The 21,744-nt window shown below is 35.3% G+C and overlaps 4 protein-coding genes and 1 pseudogene across 6 annotated transcripts; 2 read left to right on the top strand and 3 right to left on the bottom strand.

Annotated features, from left to right (window-relative positions):
* Positions 1 to 4,000: 4,000 nt before the first annotated feature.
* LOC110228650 lies at positions 4,001 to 5,011 on the bottom strand (annotated as a pseudogene).
* A 3,903-nt stretch (positions 5,012 to 8,914) lies between these two features.
* Positions 8,915 to 9,687, top strand: LOC110228351 (protein PHLOEM PROTEIN 2-LIKE A5-like). Its single transcript, XM_021025529.1, has 3 exons — positions 8,915 to 9,120; positions 9,193 to 9,438; positions 9,514 to 9,687. Exons 1-3 carry the CDS (start codon positions 8,915 to 8,917, stop codon positions 9,671 to 9,673), a joined length of 612 nt encoding a protein of 203 aa, XP_020881188.1. The 3' UTR covers positions 9,674 to 9,687.
* Positions 9,688 to 13,742: 4,055 nt separating this feature from the next.
* Positions 13,743 to 15,025, bottom strand: LOC9312941 (transmembrane emp24 domain-containing protein p24delta8). The gene is made up of 4 exons (XM_002875151.2): positions 14,686 to 15,025; positions 14,385 to 14,594; positions 14,087 to 14,163; positions 13,743 to 13,976 (listed from the first exon to the last, which is right to left on the bottom strand). The coding sequence occupies exons 1-4, from the start codon at positions 14,890 to 14,892 to the stop codon at positions 13,832 to 13,834; spliced, it is 639 nt and encodes a 212-aa protein (XP_002875197.1). The 5' UTR covers positions 14,893 to 15,025; the 3' UTR covers positions 13,743 to 13,831.
* A 327-nt stretch (positions 15,026 to 15,352) lies between these two features.
* On the top strand, positions 15,353 to 17,777 carry LOC9311265 (uncharacterized protein At1g04910). Its single transcript, XM_021025527.1, is given in 9 exon segments — positions 15,353 to 15,601; positions 15,604 to 15,829; positions 15,910 to 15,977; positions 16,064 to 16,152; positions 16,234 to 16,396; positions 16,497 to 16,786; positions 16,861 to 17,065; positions 17,143 to 17,300; positions 17,364 to 17,777. Coding segments are annotated over 9 exon segments (1,470 nt in total). The 5' UTR covers positions 15,353 to 15,571; the 3' UTR covers positions 17,605 to 17,777.
* LOC110228350 (DNA-binding protein SMUBP-2) lies at positions 17,691 to 20,072 on the bottom strand. Of its 3 annotated transcripts, XM_021025526.1 has the most exons (3): positions 19,931 to 20,072; positions 18,603 to 19,756; positions 17,691 to 18,572 (listed from the first exon to the last, which is right to left on the bottom strand). In XM_021025526.1, exons 2-3 carry the CDS (start codon positions 19,737 to 19,739, stop codon positions 17,808 to 17,810), a joined length of 1,902 nt encoding a protein of 633 aa, XP_020881185.1. In that variant the 5' UTR covers positions 19,740 to 19,756; positions 19,931 to 20,072; the 3' UTR covers positions 17,691 to 17,807. The 3 variants fall into 3 exon arrangements, with proteins under 3 accessions (XP_020881185.1, XP_020881183.1, XP_020881184.1); XM_021025524.1 differs by having other exon boundaries at positions 17,691 to 19,756; XM_021025525.1 differs by having other exon boundaries at positions 17,691 to 19,756; positions 19,935 to 20,072.
* Between the last annotated feature and the right edge of the window lie 1,672 nt (positions 20,073 to 21,744).

Here is a 21,744-nt window from a genome sequence, read left to right as displayed (position 1 = left end):
AAAACAATTCAACAATCACTTACATCAAAAAGTTTACATGTGTAGAATAGCTTTCCTGGATTCGTCGTTGTCCGAAAAGGTTATGGAAGGCTATTCTACACAGGTCAAAATTTTGATATAAGTGTTTGTTGAATTGTTTTCTACATGATCATAAATCTTGGTTGAATCTTAGTTGAATTTTAAGTGATTCATATAAAGTTTTGAATTTTGGTTGAAGTTTTGGTTGAATTTTAATAGACCAGGGCATATCACATATGAAAATGGTGGGATGAAGCTATGATGGAAGAATTAACCAATTTGAAGCTCGAAATGTATGATACTCCTACATACTACATTACATAAAATGAGTTATCGATTTCCACGTCATCGATGTACGGAAGGACTATATTGCAGGTGACTTTTGAGATTGTGGTTTGACCTACATTCATTTGACATGGAGATTTGTCTTGAAAAAAATTGCATTGAGGTTTTTTTTTGCAAAAACCCCTTATGTTTTCAAACGGAGTTATCGAGTGCCACGTCATTGCTACACGGGAGGGCAGTATTGCGGGTGAGTTTTGTGACTATAGGGTTGACTTGCATAATTCGAACTTGGAGGGTAAACTTGTAAACGAAATTGACTTAGATGGTTGTTTTGCAGAAAACCTAGATAACCGTCTTGACCGCCTAAAATTACATAGATCTTGTTTAATATATTTTTTCAATTTCAAATAGATTTTTATTTATATATATAGTTATAAATATTCATATATTGTTTAATATAAATAAAAAATAAATTATTTATTTATTTTTTGTTTATAATTTCATAATTTTTAGTTTTATATAACTTTTATATATAATATCATATTTATAATACTTATGTTATAAACATCTAAACCGCCTAAAAATCGCCTAATCACCGATTAGGCGTTTTATGCGCTAGGCACTGGGTCACCGCCCGCTTAGCGCCTAACGCTTTCTTGAACACTTATTATAATAAAAATGAGAGGGTATGAGAAGAAGAATCAAATCCTATATATAGAAAGAGAGTATTCCTAATTTGGAATAATACGAATTAGGAATTTATTTTCTAATAAACTTTGAAAATGAATTAAGAAAAAGTTAAAATTAAACAAAAGAAAAAAAAAAGAATTAGGAATTTATTTTCTAATAATCTTGTAACATATTAATAAAAATATTTTTATTAGGGAATAAAATAAAATTATTTTTTAATAATCTTGTAACATATTAATAAAAATATTTTTATTGAAGAAAATTGCACAAAACCTCCAAATTAAGTACGTAATTTTGATAGTTGAAAGTTGATGACTTTGAAAATGCGCTTAGCAAATGAACAAAATGACAAAAGTTCGTAATTCTTTCGATGAATATGAAGTAGCCAAACATGTATCATATGGTCCCTGATCCAAACAACAATCCGCTCCAAATGATGCAATGCCCTAGAAAAGAGAAAAAATATCAAAAAAATCATGAACTTTCGAATTTGGGACGATTTAATCATGAATTACGAAAAGAACATATAAATTGTAAAGTTTTTGTTGACTTTAAAATTAATTAACAATGTTTGGTTGACTAGCCATTTTAGACATAACATTAAGTAGACTAACAAAAAAAAATGATTACAGTGTTACACTCCCATTTGCCTTCTCTGTTATGTCAAAACGATATTGTTTACTGTAGCGACAAAACGACGTCGTTTCGACGATTTGGGGAAACTTAAACCTAAATCCCCAAATCGATTTCATTCCTTAACCCTAGAACTTCTTCTTCGAGACCACCTCCATCCTTTACTTCTTCTTCCACACCACCTCGATCATTTACTTCTGCCTGGACACCACCTCCATCATTTACTTCTGCCTCAACACCACCTACATCGTTTTCTTCTGCTTCAACACCACCTCCTTCATTTTCTTGTGGAACACATACCATGTCCCATTGTCCCTCTTCACCAACTTCTTCGTTGTTCAACAGAGGGAGCGAGAGAGAAATTCTAGAGTTAAGGAATGGAATCGATTTGAAGATTTAGGTTTTAGTTTCCCCAAATTGTCGAAACGACGTCGTTTTGTCGCTATAGTAAATGATATCATTTTGACATAACAGAGAAGGCAAACGGGAATTTAGTTTTCTGTTAACCTACTTAGCGCTATGACTAAAATGGCTAGTCAACTAAACTTTGTTAATTAATTTTAAAGTCAACAAAACCTTTACGATTTATATGTCTTCTTCGTAGTTCATGATTAAATCGTCCCAAATTTGAAAGTTCATGATTTTTTTAACATTTTTTCCCCTCGAAAACTAGGTCTGGGCATAATATCCGAACCCGAAGAACCGAACCGAATCCGACCTAAAAAATCCGACCCGAACCTGAACCCGAAGTTTTAAAATATCCGAACTGGTTTTAAACTTCACAACCCGAAAACCCGAACCTGAACCCGAACAAGTACCAGAATATATCCGAAATATAAATACATAGATATAATATATTAGTAATATTTATACTTGTAATAACCTAAGTGTCTAAATTATTCGAATGTTAAAATATTTTTGGGTGTTTTAGCTACTTTTGGTTAGATTCAAGTATAAAATACTTAAAATTCATAGATTTTTTGAATATTTTCAACATTTTGCATAAAATCGGATACAAATTTTTTAATATTTGGATACTTTGGGTAAACCCGAATCCGAACCCGAAATACCATATCCGAATCCGAAAGTTTAAAATACCCGGACGGATCTTAGTTTTCTAAACCTGAAAAATCCGAACCCGAAAAACCCGATCCGAATATCTGAACGTCCAAGCCTATCGAAAACTAAGAAAGAAAGCATTATCTTGTTTTTTTTTTTTTTTTTGATAAATATGTGAATTTTCATTGGATGAAAAGAATTGTAGAAGCTTTAGTGGGAAGCTTAGTGGGTTTCGCTCATCTTCTACGAGAAGCTTAGTGGGTTTCTCTCTGGTTCAGCTGGGCAGTTTTTGTGCTTTGGGCTTTGTTCGTTTCTCAGTAAACTGTTTCTGTAGATTTTTGTTGTGCTCTATACCTTGTCGTTTAATCCTTGGGTTTTATCTTTGTCTCTGGAGGTTTGTTACATGCTGGCTTAGGTCTCCCTTTTTTAGGCTTTTGATTCGGTGATATCTTTGTTTTCACCTGTATAGTATTCCACTTTGTAACATTTATGTCATTATATATTTTTAGATGACAAAAAAGGGATCGTAGAAGCTACAATATTTCGTAAACAAAAGATCGTTCCTTGGCATCCTTGCCAAAAAAAAAGAGAGATAAAAATAAGGAAGAATCTTAAAAAAGAAATATGAGTAGAAATGAATCTAGTGATACTTTAGCCAAACTCGCATAAGGTTTTTGAATGTCTTGCCTTTTCTCTTTGCAAAAATTGCATCGCGAATCTGTCTATCTAGAGCCTTGAACGAGGCATGAGTCTCTGTGGAAATGTTGTTATGGTACGGATTGTTTCTCTCCATCCAAATGACATAAATTATTACTTCAGAAACTAGTCTCCGAAGAGTCTGAGATGAGGTAGAGTCTTTAATATCTAGCCAAGCTGAGAAAGCGTCTCAAGTGTGGAAAGTAAAGGGATTGTAGCCCAGTCTTCTTGTTGTTTTGGACCAAAGACCTTCACTAACCTGACAATGAAGAAAGATATGGTCTCTAGTTTCACGGAACAAGCCACATCATAAAAGACTTTCTCTCTCTCTTTGCTCCAAGCCAACTGGTAATTGGCCACATCCTCTTACTGTAAAAGACTTTAGCTTGCATAATTGATTATAAACTCACAAAATGTATTGTTTCAGCTTAATATTTAAACGTTTGGGAGACATGAACCAGATAATTGGGGCTTCTTCACTTCGTACCAACCCAAATCTCAAAAATAATCACAAAAAGTTGTTTTTTTCTTTGCCTTAAAAATGAACCCTTAAAATGAAATCAGTTGTATACTCAAAGGCTATATATATATATAGCTCTCTCATGGTCTTCTAGTCTTACAACAGTGAATCACAAACATGAGCAAATGAGTATGTGTGTGTATGTCTACTGCTTAGATGAGTTTCTTTTTCTCAAAGAAAGTTTTCAAGTGCCAGAATTGTAGACCAGCCACCGATAAACAAACCACAAGCGACCCGAAACTCAACCACGCCATCTTCGAGTTTGTGGATCTATTCAGTTCTTGCATTTCCTCTTCCCTAGTCACACCAAACCAAAACACAACAACAAGTATAAACCTCATTATCTATCTCTCTCTTCAGACCCAACAAAAACTAACGCTAAAAGGTTTGTTCTTTGTCTAATTTACCTTTCACGAAGATAATACATCTCCTCATGGATGGAATTAACAGTGTCCATCAAGGTCTTAACTTGATACTCCATCATCTACAAAAACAACATCAAAGATCCAAAAACAACTAGGTTAAGTAAAAAACAAACTCTCTACACTATCTTCTTTCATTTTCACATTCGACAAACCCTAGCTTTTAGATCTTGAAGCATAAAAATGGCATACATACTCAAATATCATCAAACCAAACACAACCTAAAACAACCTTTGAAACCAATACTATAAAGACAACTTACAACAACTTGACTCTTCTTAGCCACATTGGTCCACTCCTTAGAGTGAACACCAGTCTTCCAATCAAAATCAATGGTCAACGTAGTCTCCGGCTTATAATCAACGGCTGTGATGCACGCTACGTAACTCCCATTTTCATAAGCAGTAAACGAGAACTGACCAGCCTCTACATTATCAGCTTCGTGTAAATTCTTCCCTTGTGGTGAAATCTATACCTTGACGATGATGATCTTCGTTAGGGTTTACGATGAAGTATTTGCCAACAGACATGGAGTTTTCGTGAATATCCTCTCCGATGCACTTCGTTGTCGAAGACTTTAGCTCGTAACGCATTGATAGTGTCCTGGGATATAACAACGCAATGATCAAAAGCAAAATCGAGCTTCGACGAAGATCCATGGCGGCTCCAGAGAAAAGACAAGAGAGAGAGAGAGACAAAATCTTGCAGTAGTTGATAGAATCCATGAACAAAGAAAACTTGTGAAATGATTTTCTATTTTTCTCAATCCGAAAATGTTGTTACAATTGGTCTTATATACAATTACACTAAACCAAAGCTAAATCACAAAACAAATAAACCGGATCTAATTACATGGTTATCTGATCAATTCTAAGAGCCCCCCTCAAGATGGAGGTGCATATATATTAAGAACTCCCATCTTGGACATGTTTTCCCGAAAAGGAGGTGGATAAAGAGCTTTGGTCAGGACATCTGCAAGTTGATTGTCTGTGCGAACATACATGGTCTTGAGGATCCCTAATTCAATGCATTCCCTGACTTTGTGGCAATCAAATTCAATGTGTTTCGTACGTTCATGAAACACTGAATTGTTAGCAATGTGAAGAGCTGCAGTGTTGTCACAATACAAGTAAGCAGGGAGAGTAAAAGGAACCTTCAAAGCCTTTAGAAGAGCACTTAACCATATCAATTCTTTAGTAATAACCGACATGGCTCTGTATTCTGCTTCAGCAGAGCTCATGGAAACAATATCTTGCTTCTTGGATCTCCAGGAGACTAAAGAATTACCAAGGAACACTGCAAAACCAGTAACAGATCTTCTGGAATCACGACATGTACCCCAATCAGAATCTGAAAACCCTCGAAGTGTAAAATCTGCATCTGTACCATAAAATATTCCTTGACCAATAGTACCTTTCAAATACCTCAAAACTTTATGAATGGCCTGCAAGTGAATCAGCTTAGGAGCACTTGAATACTGAGCCAACTTTGAGACAGTGAAAGTGATATCAGGTCTAGTGATGGTAAGATACTGCAATTTACCAATCAATCTGCGATACTGCTTGATATTTTCAATAGTATCACCTTCAGCTTCAGAGAATTTCTGATTTGGCTCCATAGGAATGGAAGAGGGCTTGCAATCTGAAAATCCAGAAGATGCCAACAAGTCAAGTACATATTTCCTCTGACATAAAGAAATTCCCTCTGCAGTCCTGGCGATCTCAATACCAAGAAAAAATTTTGGTTCTCCTAAGTCTCTGAGTTGAAAATAACCACGCAGTTGTTGTGTAAGCTCAGATGCTGCAGCCTCAGTAGTACTGGCAATGAGAATATCATCCACATATACTAAGACCACCAAATAATTGCCATTACTGAACTTCACAAACAAGGTGTGATCACCATGACATTTCTCAAACCCCAAACCAACCAATGTAGTAGAAAATTTAATAAACCATTGCCTGGAAGCTTGCTTTAGCCCATAAATAGACTTGTGCAGTCTACACACGGCATTAAGAATCCACGACTTCACCATACTGTTGCATCTGCTCCATAGACGGAATTTTGAATCACTAACAGGTGGTCTTAGCAGAGATCCATCAATAAAACCTAGCTTGTTTTTTGCATCTAGGCTGATTCTCATCGCTATTGACGAACTATTGTAGTTACTACCATCAAGAACATGAGCTACAATCGATAAACCTGGATGATCGGAAGAGTGAAGAAACATCGGATTTTCGAAAGGATCAGAAGCCTTCGATACAGATCCATGAACTTCATACGATTCCGGTTTGAGAGAAAAAGGTTGTTTCATGCTCGCAAGCTTTGGATCTTCATCGATCCCTGAATCACGAACAGATTTGACCGCAGATCCTTCATCCTCCGGTGTTACACTTCTGTTTCTCAGTTTTCCTCCTTTCTTCACCATTTTCTACCAAACCGAAGCTGCGGAATAGCAATCGGACGTGATAAAAGAGATTTTCCGGTGAAAAATTGAAGAATCTGAAGATAAAAAGAGGTGAAATCACCAGATTTTGGAGAAGAAAATCTCTGATACCATGATAGAATCCATGAACAAAGAAAACTTGTGAAATGATTTTCTATTTTTCTCAATCCGAAAATGTTGTTACAATTGGTCTTATATACAATTACACTAAACCAAAGTAAACCAAAGCTAAATCACAAAACAAATAAACCGGATCTAATTACATGGTTATCTGATCAATTCTAAGAGTAGTCAATGTTTTGTTGTGCCGTTTCGGGTAAGACAAAAGAGAGTCAAAGACGTTCTTTGCATACGTGTAATTATTTTATTGGTGAAGACACGTGCACAAGGTCTTTTTTTGTCATGAGGCTTTATATATGGACTGGGCTTAGTTTTGTAATGGACTTTGACTTCTCCCCATATTTGGGCTTAATATTGATTTAATATAGCCGATACAAAATTTTTAAAGTAATCAAACATTTCCATATTTTAAATGGTGAAAATTAGCATCTATACCACATTTGGCCCAATTCTTTTTCATCCTACTACATTGCAGGTCTATTTATCACTCATACCACAATTGAGGTGTGTAATGACCATTTTGCCCTTCCTTTTGTTTGCTCAAATTTCGGGGATAAAATTCATAGATTGAGCATACAAAAAGAAGTTTATATACAGTTGTCCCCGAAGTTTGAGTTTCTCCATTATTTCATCTTATTTTTGCATGTTTGCTAGTTTTTGTCCCTCAATTTTAATTCATTGTTCTTAGATTTTAGTATGTAAACTCTAATTGCGGTCTTTTTATTTTGTTGGATGTTTATATTTCGTTTGATTAATGTTCCCGAATAGATTTTTTTGTCCCTCAGATACTTGTCCATAAATGTTACATTTTATCTGCCACATCAGCAGAGGGCAACACCGTCTTTTTCATACCACAATACCACTTGAATGTGGTACAAGTGCTAAACCATTCTCCATTGTGGTAGAGATGCTAAGAAATTTGAAAAATGTGGTACATTTGGCAAAAATCCCTTTTAAATTTAATAATCAACTTTTAATTTTTTTTATAAGATGATCCAAGAGAGATAAAAATGAGATCAATCTGTTGGGATTTTCATGTTTTTCTGATTTTGAAAAATACACTCTTTGCAAATTTTTCGATATTTTTTTGAATAATCTTATTCAAAGTATGTATTTTTCTTTAGAAAATTTCAATCTATATGCTGATATGCATATGCTATTGGAGTAGCTTGGATTCACAAGTAGTTGTTTAGGAGATCGATCCTTTGGCCTATAATAAATAGAGGTCACTGGTTTAGATTTGGAGCTCTCTACTTTGCACCGTGATATGGCAATGGAATTTAGCAAATGCCAGTAAAAGGAGTAGTGACCACCTTTTTATCAAGTGCTCCGACAGTTTGAGCATCTAGTCAGTGAATCCACATATTAGGACTCCCGGCCATGCAATTCAGATCTTGGGGCTTCCTTTTAGCTTGGTGGCTTTAAGTAATTCTCTGAGTAATGGCTCCGTTTTCGGACTGCCATTGAGAGGCTTCCAACCCATGGAGTATTCGATTGCTCCTGCTCGTCAAGATGCTTCTATGGTTACACTTTTGTTGTTCTTCGAGATCATGTTTCACTTCATCTGACAATGCGAGCTTGTTTGCTTCTATTGATGGACTGAATTTCCGATTTTATCTTTGCTTCCATATTTTAAATTTTTTCTTCCATGGGACTAAACCTTTAGGTATTGCAATCCTTGTAAAACCTAAACATTTTCATTTTTAATGAATATTTACATTCTTAGCAAGGAAAAAAAAAGAGGGAATTTTTGTTTGGTGACGTAGTTCATTTAATCTTGCACAGCCTATCCTCTGAAGGAAGGTTCGCCACACATTTTGTTACTGTATTGGGAAACAAAGAAAGCAAGACTTCACTTTAGATGATGCATGCATGCATGATCACGCATGGGGCCGTCTTTCTTTAATATAATAGATTTGTTTTCGTATATATTTTAGTGTTTCGTATGACTACGTCGTTAAAAATAAGACACTTTTCTGTGTTATAATAACAAAGCATGTGCTTAATTTCATAGGTACTTCCGAACGATGACATTCTTCTCTCCCACTCAGGTGTTCTTGAACTACCGGGGAGCGCAACTGCGTTACAGCTTCGTGAGGCACCTCATTGATGCTTTTGAAAGGAATGAGATAAACTTCTTCGTAGACAAATATGAGCAGAGAGGCAAAGACCTCAAAAATCTCTTTCTTAGGATCCAAGAATCGAGGATCGCTCTGGCCATCTTCTCTACGAGGTTTGTACTATATATTCTTTCACATTATCCAGAAGATTCAAGAATCGTAATCATCCTCGTCTTGATTTTCAGATACACCGAGTCGAGCTGGTGTATGGATGAGTTGGTGAAGATGAAGAAACTTGCTGATAAAGGAAAGCTCCATGTCATTCCAATCTTCTACAAGGTCAAGGTAGAAGACGTTAGAAAACAGACAGCTGAGTTTGGTGACAACTTCTGGACGCTCGCAAAGGTTTCGAGTGGAGATCAGATCAAGAAATGGAAAGAAGCCTTGGAATGTATCTCCAACAAGATGGGTTTGTCGTTGGGAGACAAGAGGTATTTTCCACTCACACTTACTAAATCTTCTTCTTCTTCTTATACTGAATAAGGTATATATACTTTTTGTGGCAGCTCTGAAGCCGATTTTGTCAAGGAAGTTGTTAAGGCGGTTCAGAGTGTTGTAGCAGTCATTGGACTTGAGGAAGGAGAGAATCATTTTGGGAAAAAGAAGAGAAAGGATTGCAAATGTGAACTTCCTGATTTCAAGAAAAGCAGAACCAAAAAGTTGTGACGTAAGAAAATGTTCTGCAATTTGTATGGATATAGACTCTCTTTTCTAGTTGTGTTTTTTATTGAGGTACTTTAATTTTCTCTATATGTTGCTTATTAATTTTCAACGGATTTAGATTAATAAATTAGCTAAGGTCTTATATCACCATTCTCTGTTTCCCCTGTATCAATCTTTCTCTTGAATATCCACAAACATATATATATTTGACAACAAATCATAGCTAAAATCAAGTGTGAAATGATTTGTTACCTTTTCCTTTTTAAGTTTGTGTTATATTCATTATTCACTGGCGAGATCCAACTTGAGATCCAACGGTAATCAAAAAGATGACTATAATCTGCTGAGCCTATGTTTGTGGATATGTGACTTTTTAGTGATGTCTTTGTGAAATCCTAAAAAGTTAATACTTTGGAATATTTTTGTAAATACTTTTGTTTGTCGACTTTGGTCATCTTTATTTATTAATGTTTAATTTCACTTTGGTCGTCATATATTATGATGATGCGTCGATATAGACTTTGCCGCATAAAGACTTTGCCCCCCCTGATGTCACTCAGACACTCACTATCAAAGTTCCAATATCACTCGCACACTTATCCTTTTGGCTTTTATAGCATTGCAGTTTTATTTCCACCCTTCTTAATTTTAAGTTACGAACAATCCTTTAATGGCTTAGATTGCTTTTCTTGTCAAAGTGGACTCTTCCATTGTGTCTAGTTTGTAATGGGCTCGAATGTTATAGAATCGAAACTCATGTGACAAAAAAAAAGTTATTATTTAATAGCATTGCAACCTATGAAAATTTCATTTTTACCCTTCTGAATTTTAGTAAATCTAATACAATATAGTTTAATTTTACTGATTAATGGTTTTTTTTTTTTTTTTTTTTTTTTTTTGACAACTTTGGATCGACAAAGCCCGATCCATAGCCAATCTCTACTATGGAGTAACGCGACTTAGTGGAGTCGAACTCCGGTGGGGAAGGCGGAGTCTAGTGGACTTAACCACTTGAGTAAAGGCACATCCCCTTTTACTGATTAATGGTTTTGGAGTAAATTTATGAACTTTTTCACCATTTTAGTATTATTGTACGTTTTAAATTCACAAGAAGTCGTTTTTAATTTACATTTTATATGTTTTATTTGTAAATATTATTATAGTGTTGGAATTTGGAAACTTACTTTATTCGTGAATATATTATTTTTATTTGTATATATATTTATTTTCACGTACATTATAAAGAATCAAGCATAAGAAAAAATGATTTCGGTTTGCTTTGGTATATAGCGGTGTCATCCGGTTCACTAAAGCTTAACTAATGCCCTGAATGTTTGGTAGTTTTTTATTGGTTTTTAGATTCTAGTTTTTGGATTTTGGCTTTTAATTTTTGATTTTTTTGGTTTTTGATTTTTGGTGTAGAATTTAGTTTTTGCAAAATTTTGAATGGTAATTTGTTTAGTTTTTAGTTTTTATACATAATATTAATTTTTAAACGTTTTTAAGTTATATATTTTTTAATTTTTGGTTTATATTTTGTGTTTAAAAATTACTAAAAAAAATGTGAAGTAAATTGTTGGAAAAACCCACAAAATTTGGTTTTTGGATTCTATGAAGAAATAGATAAAATCTGCCAAAATCTGATTTCTCTATTTTTTAGAAAATCTACTAGGAGAAAATCCGGGCTACGCCCGGTATATTTGACATTTGATATTTTAAAATTTGTTAAATTTGTTTTAATTTCTTTAGTGTACATTGTGAAAATTTTCATGTGATATTGTATTTAACATTTCAGTATATACATATATTTAAAAAGATCAAAATTTGTAAGCCTTATAAGAATCTGCTATGCTCTGTTTTTACTTTTTCCTATGTTTTGCTACATCCTCTCTTTCGTCTCTGTAAACAAAATAATGGCCAAAGAAAAGCATACTGGTTACATCTTGTATAGACTTTAAAAAGAATGAAAGACTTACATAGTCATGGAACGCCTGAGCAAAGTCGTCCAGGGTAAATGGCCAAAGACCAAAAACGTCTGTGAAAGTGATTAAGAATCTCTACACCTAAATGTTTTCAACCAAATTTAAGAAGTTAGGGGGTGACTAAAATAAAGTAAAAACTCGTTTCTATGTATATAAAGTCACATTTTTCCTATGTGGCAAAATAAATGGTTTGGGAGAATGTTTAACTGATTAATCATCAACATTAAAGAAATTTTCTTTGCATTCGAGGTTTTTGGCTGCAGGTGAAATTGTCAAAATGATGCTGTTGGGCTCTAAGGAAATTTTACTAAGCATAAAACAAAATAACTCCCACTCATTTGCTCTACAAAGGAAAAATGTATGGAGAACAATAATATATTATCCAAACTATAATTTAACCTGGAAACAAGCTGTATATAAAAACGAAGCTTAAACTGAAAAATATACAAACCTGTAGCCTGTATGTACTCGCTCAGAAAAGGCGTTGGGGTGGTAGCAACATTAGTATAATCTTTTACGGAAAATAAAAAAATATTTGGAGAATCGTTAAAGGAAAGAATAGTGGGCTAGTGGCTGGAATTTAATTCATTGGGACATCAGAATTTGGAGAACGAAAGGGAAATCTAGAAATTGGAAAATTAAAAAACTCTAGAAACTGTAGCAAAGTGAAAGAATAACGAAGGGACATGATAGAAAACCTAAAAAAATTCACGTTTACTTGCGACGATTGAACCTGATTATCCACGTCGTACGTCTTTCTCGATGGTTCTTTGTAGAACTGTCTTAAACCTGAGTAAATGAAACAAAAACGATAGAAGTTGAAGGGATAGAACGTAAACAATGTAATTAAATTTTTCATTTGTACATTGAAAACAAAGAGAATTTACAGGGAAGGAGACGAAGAGATAAAACAAAAGGCAGATTACGCACGTATTTGTTTGTTTCCGTATGTTTTAATTCTTTATTTGGACATCATTGGAAATGGGCTTAAATGTAAATGGGCTTCATTTCATTATTTCATCGTTAATTTTACAGAATGCATAATTATAATTATAAACTTGCTGAGGTGGCGGGATTTGAGAAACACCCAAAATTTGCTGATGTGGCACATGGAGAGGATGTTTGTGAAATGCTGATGTGTATACATGGAGAAGCTTCAATGAGCTTCTTTTATTAGTAAGAGATTTTTTCTAGAATTGTGAATGGTTAATCTAAAAACTGGTCCAAAAACTGGTTCCATTCAACGCCTAAGTCGTTTGGGTTTTGGGCTGTGTAACAGAAAGAAGCCCACAGTCAGCTCAAGAAGCCCAGAAGGAGTTATTCCGTTAAGGCTGCTATAAAAAAGCTAAGGATTGAGGAGGATTAGAAAGAAACTAGAAGACACAGGTTGATTAAATCTTGTAACACTCAGAATTTTGATTCTGCTTTTAGTGAAAATCTCAAAGACATGCCAAGACTCTCGATCACAATTAGTAGTCGAGAAGAACTTAATATTATCCTTTTTACTATTTTCTTCTTTGCGAGTGAGCTGAGCGAGAATCAATCCGAAAGAGTTGCATTTACACTTCTCGAGAGTGTTGCATTAAAAATTTCACTAAAATATAAAATTTGATCATAGGTTAATTAACATACGTCTTTTATTATTTGAGGAAAATTGAAATATATGGTCAAGAGAAGTCATACGAATAAAAGATGAGATAGAGAGCCAAATGGTCGAAATTAAGGAAAGAGAGAAGGAGAGTTTTTTACATTAAAGTTTGAGTCAAGGGGTAATGGACAGTGATGCAATCCAGATCTAAGAAAGAAAGCAATTTCCTATATATAGTTACTGTAAAGCCTTTTTTTGCATAATTGATTATAAAACTCACAAAATGTATTGTTTGAGCTTTGTTTTTAAACGTAAGGAGACATGAACTAGAGGCTGTTGTTCCTGGAGCATATCAGAGAAACTTTACTTTCAGAAGACAGATAACTGGGGCTTATTCGTACCAAACCAAATCTCAAAATGAAACTGAGAGACACCAAAAATCATCACAAAAAAAGTAGGTTTTTCTTTGCCTCAAATAAAATGAAATCAGATATATATATATATATATATAGCTCTCTCATGGTCTTCTAGTCTTACCACAGTAAATCTTATACATGAGCTCAAATGAGTATGTGTGTGTAAGTCTACTACTTAGATGAGTTTCTTTTTCTCAAAGAAAGTTTTCAAGTGCCAGAATTGTAGACCAGCCACCGATAAACAAACCACAAGCGACCCGAAACTCAGCCACGCCATCTTCGAGTTTGTGGATCTATTCAGTTCTTGCATTTCCTCTTCTCTAGTCACACCAAACCAAAACACAACAACAAGTATAAACCTCATTATCTATCTCTCTCTTCAGACCCAACAAAAACTAACGCTAAAAGGTTTGTTCTTTGTCTAATTTACCTTTCACGAAGATAATACATCTCCTCATGGATGGAATTAACAGTGTCCATCAAGGTCTTAACTTGATACTCCATCATCTACAAAAACAACATCAAAGATCCAACAACAACTAGGTTAAGTAAAAAACACTTAAAAGCTACAAACTCTCTATACTATCTTCTTTCATTTTCACATTCAAAACGAGACAAACCCTAGCTTTTAGACCCTGAAGCATAAAAATGGCATACATACTCAGAGTTCATCAAACCAAACACAACCTAAAACAACCTTTGAAACCAATACTATAAAGACAACTTACAACAACTTGACTCTTCTTAGCCACATTGGTCCATTCCTTAGAGTGAACACCAGTCTTCCAATCAAAATCAATGGTCAACGTAGTCTCCGGCTTATAATCAACGGCTGTGATGCACGCTACATAACTCCCATTTTCATAAGCAGTAAACGAGAACTGACCAGCCTCTACATTATCAGCTTCGTGCAAATTCTTCCCTTGTGGCGGCATCACCTACAATAATCACAATATAGAAAAAAATTGAAAAACAAAACTTCAATGTTAAATAAAATCCACGAAGTAAGATTTGTGGTGAAATCTATACCTTGACGATGATCTTATGAGAAGCAGGAAGAGGATGATCTTCGTTAGGGTTTACGATGAAGTATTTACCAACGGACATGGAGTTTTCGTGAATATCCTCTCCGATGCACTTCGTTGTCGAAGACTTTAGCTCGTAACGCATTGATAGTGTCCTGGGAGATAACAACGCAATGATCAAAAGCAAAATCGAGCTTCGACGAAGATCCATGGCGGCTCCAGAGAAAAGACAAGAGAGAGAGAGACAAAATCTTGCAGTAGTCAATGTTTTTTTTGCCGTTTCGAGTAAGACAAAAGAGAGTCAAAGACGTTCTTTGCATACGTGTAATTATTTTATTGGTGAAGACACGTGCACAAGTTTTTTTATGGGCTTTATATATGGACTGGGCTTAGTTTTGTAATGAACTTTGACTTCTCCCGGCCTTAATATTGATTAATATAGCCGATACAATTAAAATTTTAAATTAATCAAACATTTCCATATTTTAAATTTAATGATCAACTTCAAATTTTTTTATAAGAGAGATAAAAATGAGATCTATCTGTTGGGATTTTCAAGTTTTTCTGATTTTGAAAAATACACTCATTGCAATTTTTTTGAATAATCTTATTCAAAGTAGGTATTTTTCTTTAGAAAATTTCAATTTTCTCACGGGAAAAGAAACAAACATAAAAATAAAAAAACAAAACTTTGTACGGTCGTATCTGTATTTTTTGTCAGCATTTGTTTATGCATCTCTTTTCCCACCGTTTCCCTCCTCGTGATCCTTTTTGGGATCTCTCTCACTAATTTCTTAGTTTGGAAGAAAAAAATCCACAAAGTTTCAAACTTTTGGCAAATTAAGCTGTTTTTGTTAGGTTTTAAATTTTTTTCCGATGATGAAGCGGCGATGAGTGTCGTCGTCGGAGATAGATGGAAATTAGATCGGAGAGTACTCTGATGCGGAGTGATTACAAGCCTCCTCTGAGTCAAGCAATTCCCAAAGCTCGATTACAAGTTTGGTTCTTTAGAGTTTGTTCTTGCATTTTGGTTTGGACTTGTTTGATTCAGCTCTTTTGGCATTCCCAAATCTTCACTGGTTTAACCAATCAGATTTCTAGATTCTCTCTCCCGGTTGAATCAGTTCCATTACCGCCTCCTCCTCGAAGTTAGTTTTTGTCTTCTTCATTGGGTTTTGTTTTGGTGATTGAGAGATTTAAGGTAAAGTTTGGATTTTTTTTATTGCAGGGAACTATACAAGTAATGGGGTTTTACTAGTGTCTTGTAATGGTGGTTTGAATCAAATGCGTGCAGCGGTTCGTGTAACTCTCTCTTCATTGTGTTTGCTCTCTCATTTGCAGAATTAGGGGTTTTTAATATCTTGATACTTGTTTTGTTTCAGATTTGTGATATGGTTACTGTTGCTAGGCTATTGAATTTGACTCTTGTTGTTCCTGAGCTTGATAAGAAATCTTTCTGGGCTGATCCAAGGTATATGTTTGTTTTCGCGGGTTTTAAGAAGTCTCATGTCGATTTTGTAGCTAAAGCAATCTTGGTTTCTGTCTTTTACAGTGACTTTGAGGACATTTTTGATGTAAAGCATTTCATTGATTCGTTAAGAGATGAAGTTAGGATCATAAGGAGACTTCCAAAACGGTATAGTAAGAAGTATGGATACAAATTGTTCGAAATGCCGCCTGTGAGCTGGTCCAACGACAAATATTACTTGCAACAGGTTTATTTGCAAGTTTCTTTAGTGTTTTGTTTTGCCTCTATGTGATGAATCTGAAATGCTTATGATCTGCGTCTTGATTGCCCGGATTTTTTTGTTTCAGGTATTGCCGCGATTCAGTAAACGTAAAGTTATACATTTCCTTAGGAGTGATACGCGATTGGCTAACAACGGTCTTTCTCTTGACCTTCAAAGGCTGAGATGTCGAGTTAATTTTCAAGGATTGAGATTCACTCCGCCGATTGAGGCTTTGGGATCAAAGTTAGTTCGGATTCTTCAACAAAGAGGGTCTTTTGTGGCTTTGCATTTAAGATATGAGATGGACATGTTGGCTTTCTCTGGTTGCACACATGGTTGTACCGAGGAAGAAGCCGAAGAACTCAAAAAAATGAGGTAAAACTGTTATCTAGCTTGATACTCTCGTCTTTCATAGAATCTTGATTTCATGGTTCTCTTTTGTGTTCTAGGTATGCATATCCATGGTGGAGAGAGAAAGAGATAGTTTCAGAAGAAAGGAGAGTGCAAGGACTGTGTCCCTTGACACCGGAGGAGGCGGTTTTGGTCCTTAAAGCATTGGGGTTTCAAAAGGATACACAAATATACATTGCAGCTGGTGAGATTTATGGTGGTGCAAAGAGATTAGCTCTTCTGAAGGAATCATTTCCACGAATTGTAAGTTTTATCACTTTCAACATTATGCTCTTTTGAAATGATCAATTTTGGTGATGATGGTAACATGTCGGTTTCAGGTGAAAAAGGAAATGCTATTAGATCCAACAGAATTGCAACAGTTTCAGAACCATTCATCACAAATGGCAGCTCTAGATTTCATAGTATCTGTAGCCAGCAACACTTTTATTCCTACCTATTATGGAAACATGGCAAAAGTTGTTGAAGGTCATCGAAGGTAATACGAAAATCTGATTCAAGCTAACTCTCACAATATTCTGAAATGAACATCTTTTTGCAGATATCTCGGGTTTAAGAAAACAATCTTGCTAGACCGGAAGAGACTTGTGGAGCTTTTGGACTTGCATTACAACAAAACGCTCTCTTGGGATCAGTTTGCAGTAGCTGTCAAGGAAACTCATCAAGGACGACGAATGGGAGAACCAACACATCGGAAAGTTATCTCCGATAGACCGAAGGAAGAAGATTACTTCTATGCCAATCCTCAAGAATGTATCAATGAAAATGATATAGTTCACTAACCACTAGAGCAGGATATGATTAGTTCTCATTTCTTTTTTTGTTTGTAGACTTTTTTCAGTTTCGGTAAAGTAGGGAGACGAAACTAAAAAAAAAGAATGTTGTGTCATCTTTGTACCAAGAATTGGTAATAATAAAATCTGGCTTAGTTACATTATCAGTTGGTTTTCAAGAAGATGACTTGCTAGCTAACCAAACCAAGATACTAGTTGGTGTACTCAGAGGCACTGAGATACTCGCCATGCTCCTCAAAGTATTCAATCATACGTTTCAGAAACGCATCACTGCTCACTGTCTCTGTATCGCAGACGATACAACACTGTCTTCTAGAGCGAGTAACAGCCACATTCATTCGCCTTTGGTCCTTTAAAAATCCAACCTCTTTCTTCGAGTTTGATCGAACCATGGAAATGATGATTGCTTCTTTCTCTCGACCTTGGAAACCATCCACCGTAGAGATCTCCATGTCCTTAAGCTTCTCCTCTTTGCCCCTAAGAATCCTAAGCAGCATAACCTGAGCAGCGTAAGGCGTAATAATTCCAATATCAGAAGGCTGAACTCCACTCTCCATTAGTCTCTTGGCATGTGCCATTGCAACCCCTGCTTCACCTTCGTTATAGGTGCTCTCTTCCTCATCTTTCTTCTCTTCCATGTCACACCCAGCAGTATCTACTAATAGTAGAGTCGCCTCTGTTGAAGAAGATTTTGTTACATTCTCCAAGTCAAAAAGCATGTGTGAGGCAACACTTGAATGCGCTGTTATCTTGTTATCGTAAAGCTCTTTTGATGACCAGTTCATTATAAGCTCATGCATACGATACTGGACAGTAAGCATGGACTTGATCTCATCTCCATAAAGATCCGCTAGCCGTTCAAAGAGTGTTCTCCCTAATCCTTTCCTTTCAGCTTCAGCACTTTGGATTGTCGGTGGGAGTTGGAGATGGTCTCCTGCAAGTATACATCTTGACCCCTTTAGCAGAGCTATCCAGCATGCTACCTCAAGAGCCTGTGCTCCTTCATCAATGATCACCAAGTCAAAAGTTCTATTATCGAGCTTTCGTGTTAATGCACCAGTCAAAGTTGTGAGAATGACATCAGAATTCTTGATCACATCTGATACAGATAATTGCTGCCTTTTACGCTCTTCCTTACCTAGAGTTCGAAGCTCCTTCTGGATTTCTCTCCTTGTGTTTTTATCTTTCGCTTTCAACAACTTCCCATTTAGTGCTTTCATTTCCTTTCTGATATCATTTGCTAGACCGCTGTTATCTCCCTTTAGAACCTGAGCATCTAGAGCACTATCCAACACTTGAGGTAAAAGCCGAGCAGGATGTCCCACCCTCACCAGCTTAACTTTATGAGGAACAAGTCTTTCAACAATATTATCAACTGCAATATTCGAAGCAGCACAAGTAAGAATCTTTGAACCGCGTTTAACTTCTTGCAAGACTATTTCCACCACTGTCGTTGTCTTCCCAGTACCAGGAGGACCATGTAGCAAAAACACATCCTTTGAAGATAAAGCCTTTGTAATCGCATCTTTCTGCGATTGATCAAGGTTCTTGTTAAAAGGCGTAAAGGACTTAACAGCCTTCTTCGACACTGATGGTTGTCTCTCACCAAACAAGACAGGCACTAAATCAGAAGCAGGTCCTCTTAACACACCTTTACTCAGCTGTATCAACGTATCTTTCATCCTACGGTACGTCACCTCATTCGCAAGTTTCTCCAACCGAAGAGAAGTGTTTAACCCTTCTTCAGGGATCTCATCAAACACAACAGTAATCGAAGAATCTTTCAACCGGTAAACAACTCCTTGTGCAAGAGGAGACGAACCAAGATCAGATTTGTTAAGTTTCAACACAACAACATCATGGTTACCAAACTTGTGAGCAGGAAGAACATCTCCTTTGTTAGATTGAAACTCAATAAGAGATTTGCCCATGAGACCTGCTTGAACATCAACACATTTCAAATTGAGAATCGTTGTGCCTTTCTTCTGAGCAGTTTCAATGTTCCTTGAAGCACCAGTGCTTAAAGACATTGAGATCTCAGCTTCTTTCTCCATATCTATAAGTGGAGCCATTGTTGACACAAAAGCTTCAAGAGACATCGCAGATCCTTGCTTCTTCGACATTCGCAAGCGTTACTTCACTGAAATGAAAATACACAATTTCGATTGTCATGAGTTTAGTACACATTTGCTACATGAATCAGAGAAATTTCGAGATCATAAATTACAAAACCGATGAACAAAATTCAGAAGAAACCAGATTGACACAAATCTATATAGCCGGAGCGAAAATGCGCCGTAAATGGTATACTAACCTACCAGAAGAAAGACTTTTTCTTCTCCGTTGAGTTCTTCTCTGCGTATCACGTATTAGGAATTAAAGATGGAGAACAAAACCCTAGAAATCACCGATGAGGGAGACGAAGTGAGAATTGTTGAGGAAATTGGAAGATTGGGAGCGTTAAAAATTAAAGAAGATGGTAAGAGCACGCTTTGTATTTCAACTCTCTAGCATTACTTGATAATGGGCTTAGGATTTATATGTAAACTGGGCTTTAACATTTTGATTTAGGCCCATCTTTTCTGAAGTCAGTTTTGGACTTATCACTTGTGTTGTCCATTTAATTTAAGTAAAATAATATACTTGTGCAAAGTCTATGCCAAAATATATGAAACTCTAAATAAATAAACAAAATAAACATTTGAGAGGACAAGTTGAATCACACTAGCTCGAAAAACTGTGTTTTTTTTTCATACATGATAACACATATGAAATGTAGTAATGTACAAAAGTTATTGTACATAAGTTTATTTGCATCGCGAAAGGTTTTGGAATGGTCTCAAAGGTGGAAAACGGCCAAAACTAATCCAAACATTTTGCAGAATGTCTTTTCATATCCAAAGTATGATATCATGTATTTCTACTAAAAATTTAAATTATCTATTTGAACCGTAAAATATTTTCTACTTTGACTTATACGATGACAGTCAACCGTATCTGCTAAATTAAGCGCGTGACGTAGAGTGTAGCAAAGCAAAACGAGATAGTTTTGGATGATTTGGTTGTATAGTTTACACAACAAACGACATTGTTTTGAAACTAGAGATCAAATCGAAATTATGGATAAAATTTGGGATTAAACATATCGACAAAACACAACTAAAACAATGTCGTTTGTTGCGCACACAACACAACCAAAACGACTAAAAATACATCGTTTTGTTTAGCTTCATTCCATGCCACGCGTCTAACTTAACATTGTTAGACGGTTGACTAACACCGTGTAAGACAAAGTAAGAAACGTCCATATTAGCCGTACGATTCAGGTAAGTAAATTTTATTTTCCGTTGATTCTACCATTTCTCTCCCGCCATATAGAGTGAATAACGAGCTTCTATTATACTATATTAGTAGATTTACTCAGCTACCATAACTCTCGCCGTGTCGCCTCATGCCCATGTTTTATAATAGATTTACTAATGTAAAAAAAAATTTACTAATGTATTAGAAGATTTTTGTTGCCAACAACATATCTTTTCACTTTTCTACTCATAATGGAAATTACTTTTCACTGTTAATATAAATGTATTTGTACGGATATCATTTCCTCACATGATTATTTTTTTTAATTAGCTTGATCTTGACTCTTCCACATTGGGTGTCGACGTATTGTTGTATTAAAAATACTGTGACGACTTTGTTAATTACAATGGTAATGGTAAACGGCATACGTATATTGATAGATTCAAAAACCAAATATTTCATTGTTTTCAATCGTTATTTATAGAAAGTGGAAACTAGCCTATGTAAATATAATATACACATCTATAGCGACACATAACATTGATTAAAATGATCTATGTCTTGGAAAGCGTATATTGTACATGTAAATCAAATTGAGACATTTTAACGATCATGTGGTTAAACTAATATTAAATAGTTATTAAGAAAAGATATATATATATATATATATATATATATATATATCCTATACTAATATTTGGGAAGTACATCCTAAGGATCATAACGTTGATTTTGTAAGAAATTACAATGTATGCCATTAGAGAATTCTAATCATAATCATTTTATTCCATGTCACTAATATATATTAACGGGTCAACGGGTCAA

The sequence above is a fragment of the Arabidopsis lyrata genome (genome assembly GCF_000004255.2).
Source record: "Arabidopsis lyrata subsp. lyrata unplaced genomic scaffold ARALYscaffold_5, whole genome shotgun sequence".
NCBI lineage: Eukaryota > Viridiplantae > Streptophyta > Magnoliopsida > Brassicales > Brassicaceae > Arabidopsis > Arabidopsis lyrata.
Note: the sequence above shows the minus strand (reverse complement) of the source record. Positions and strands in the feature narration are given on the sequence as shown.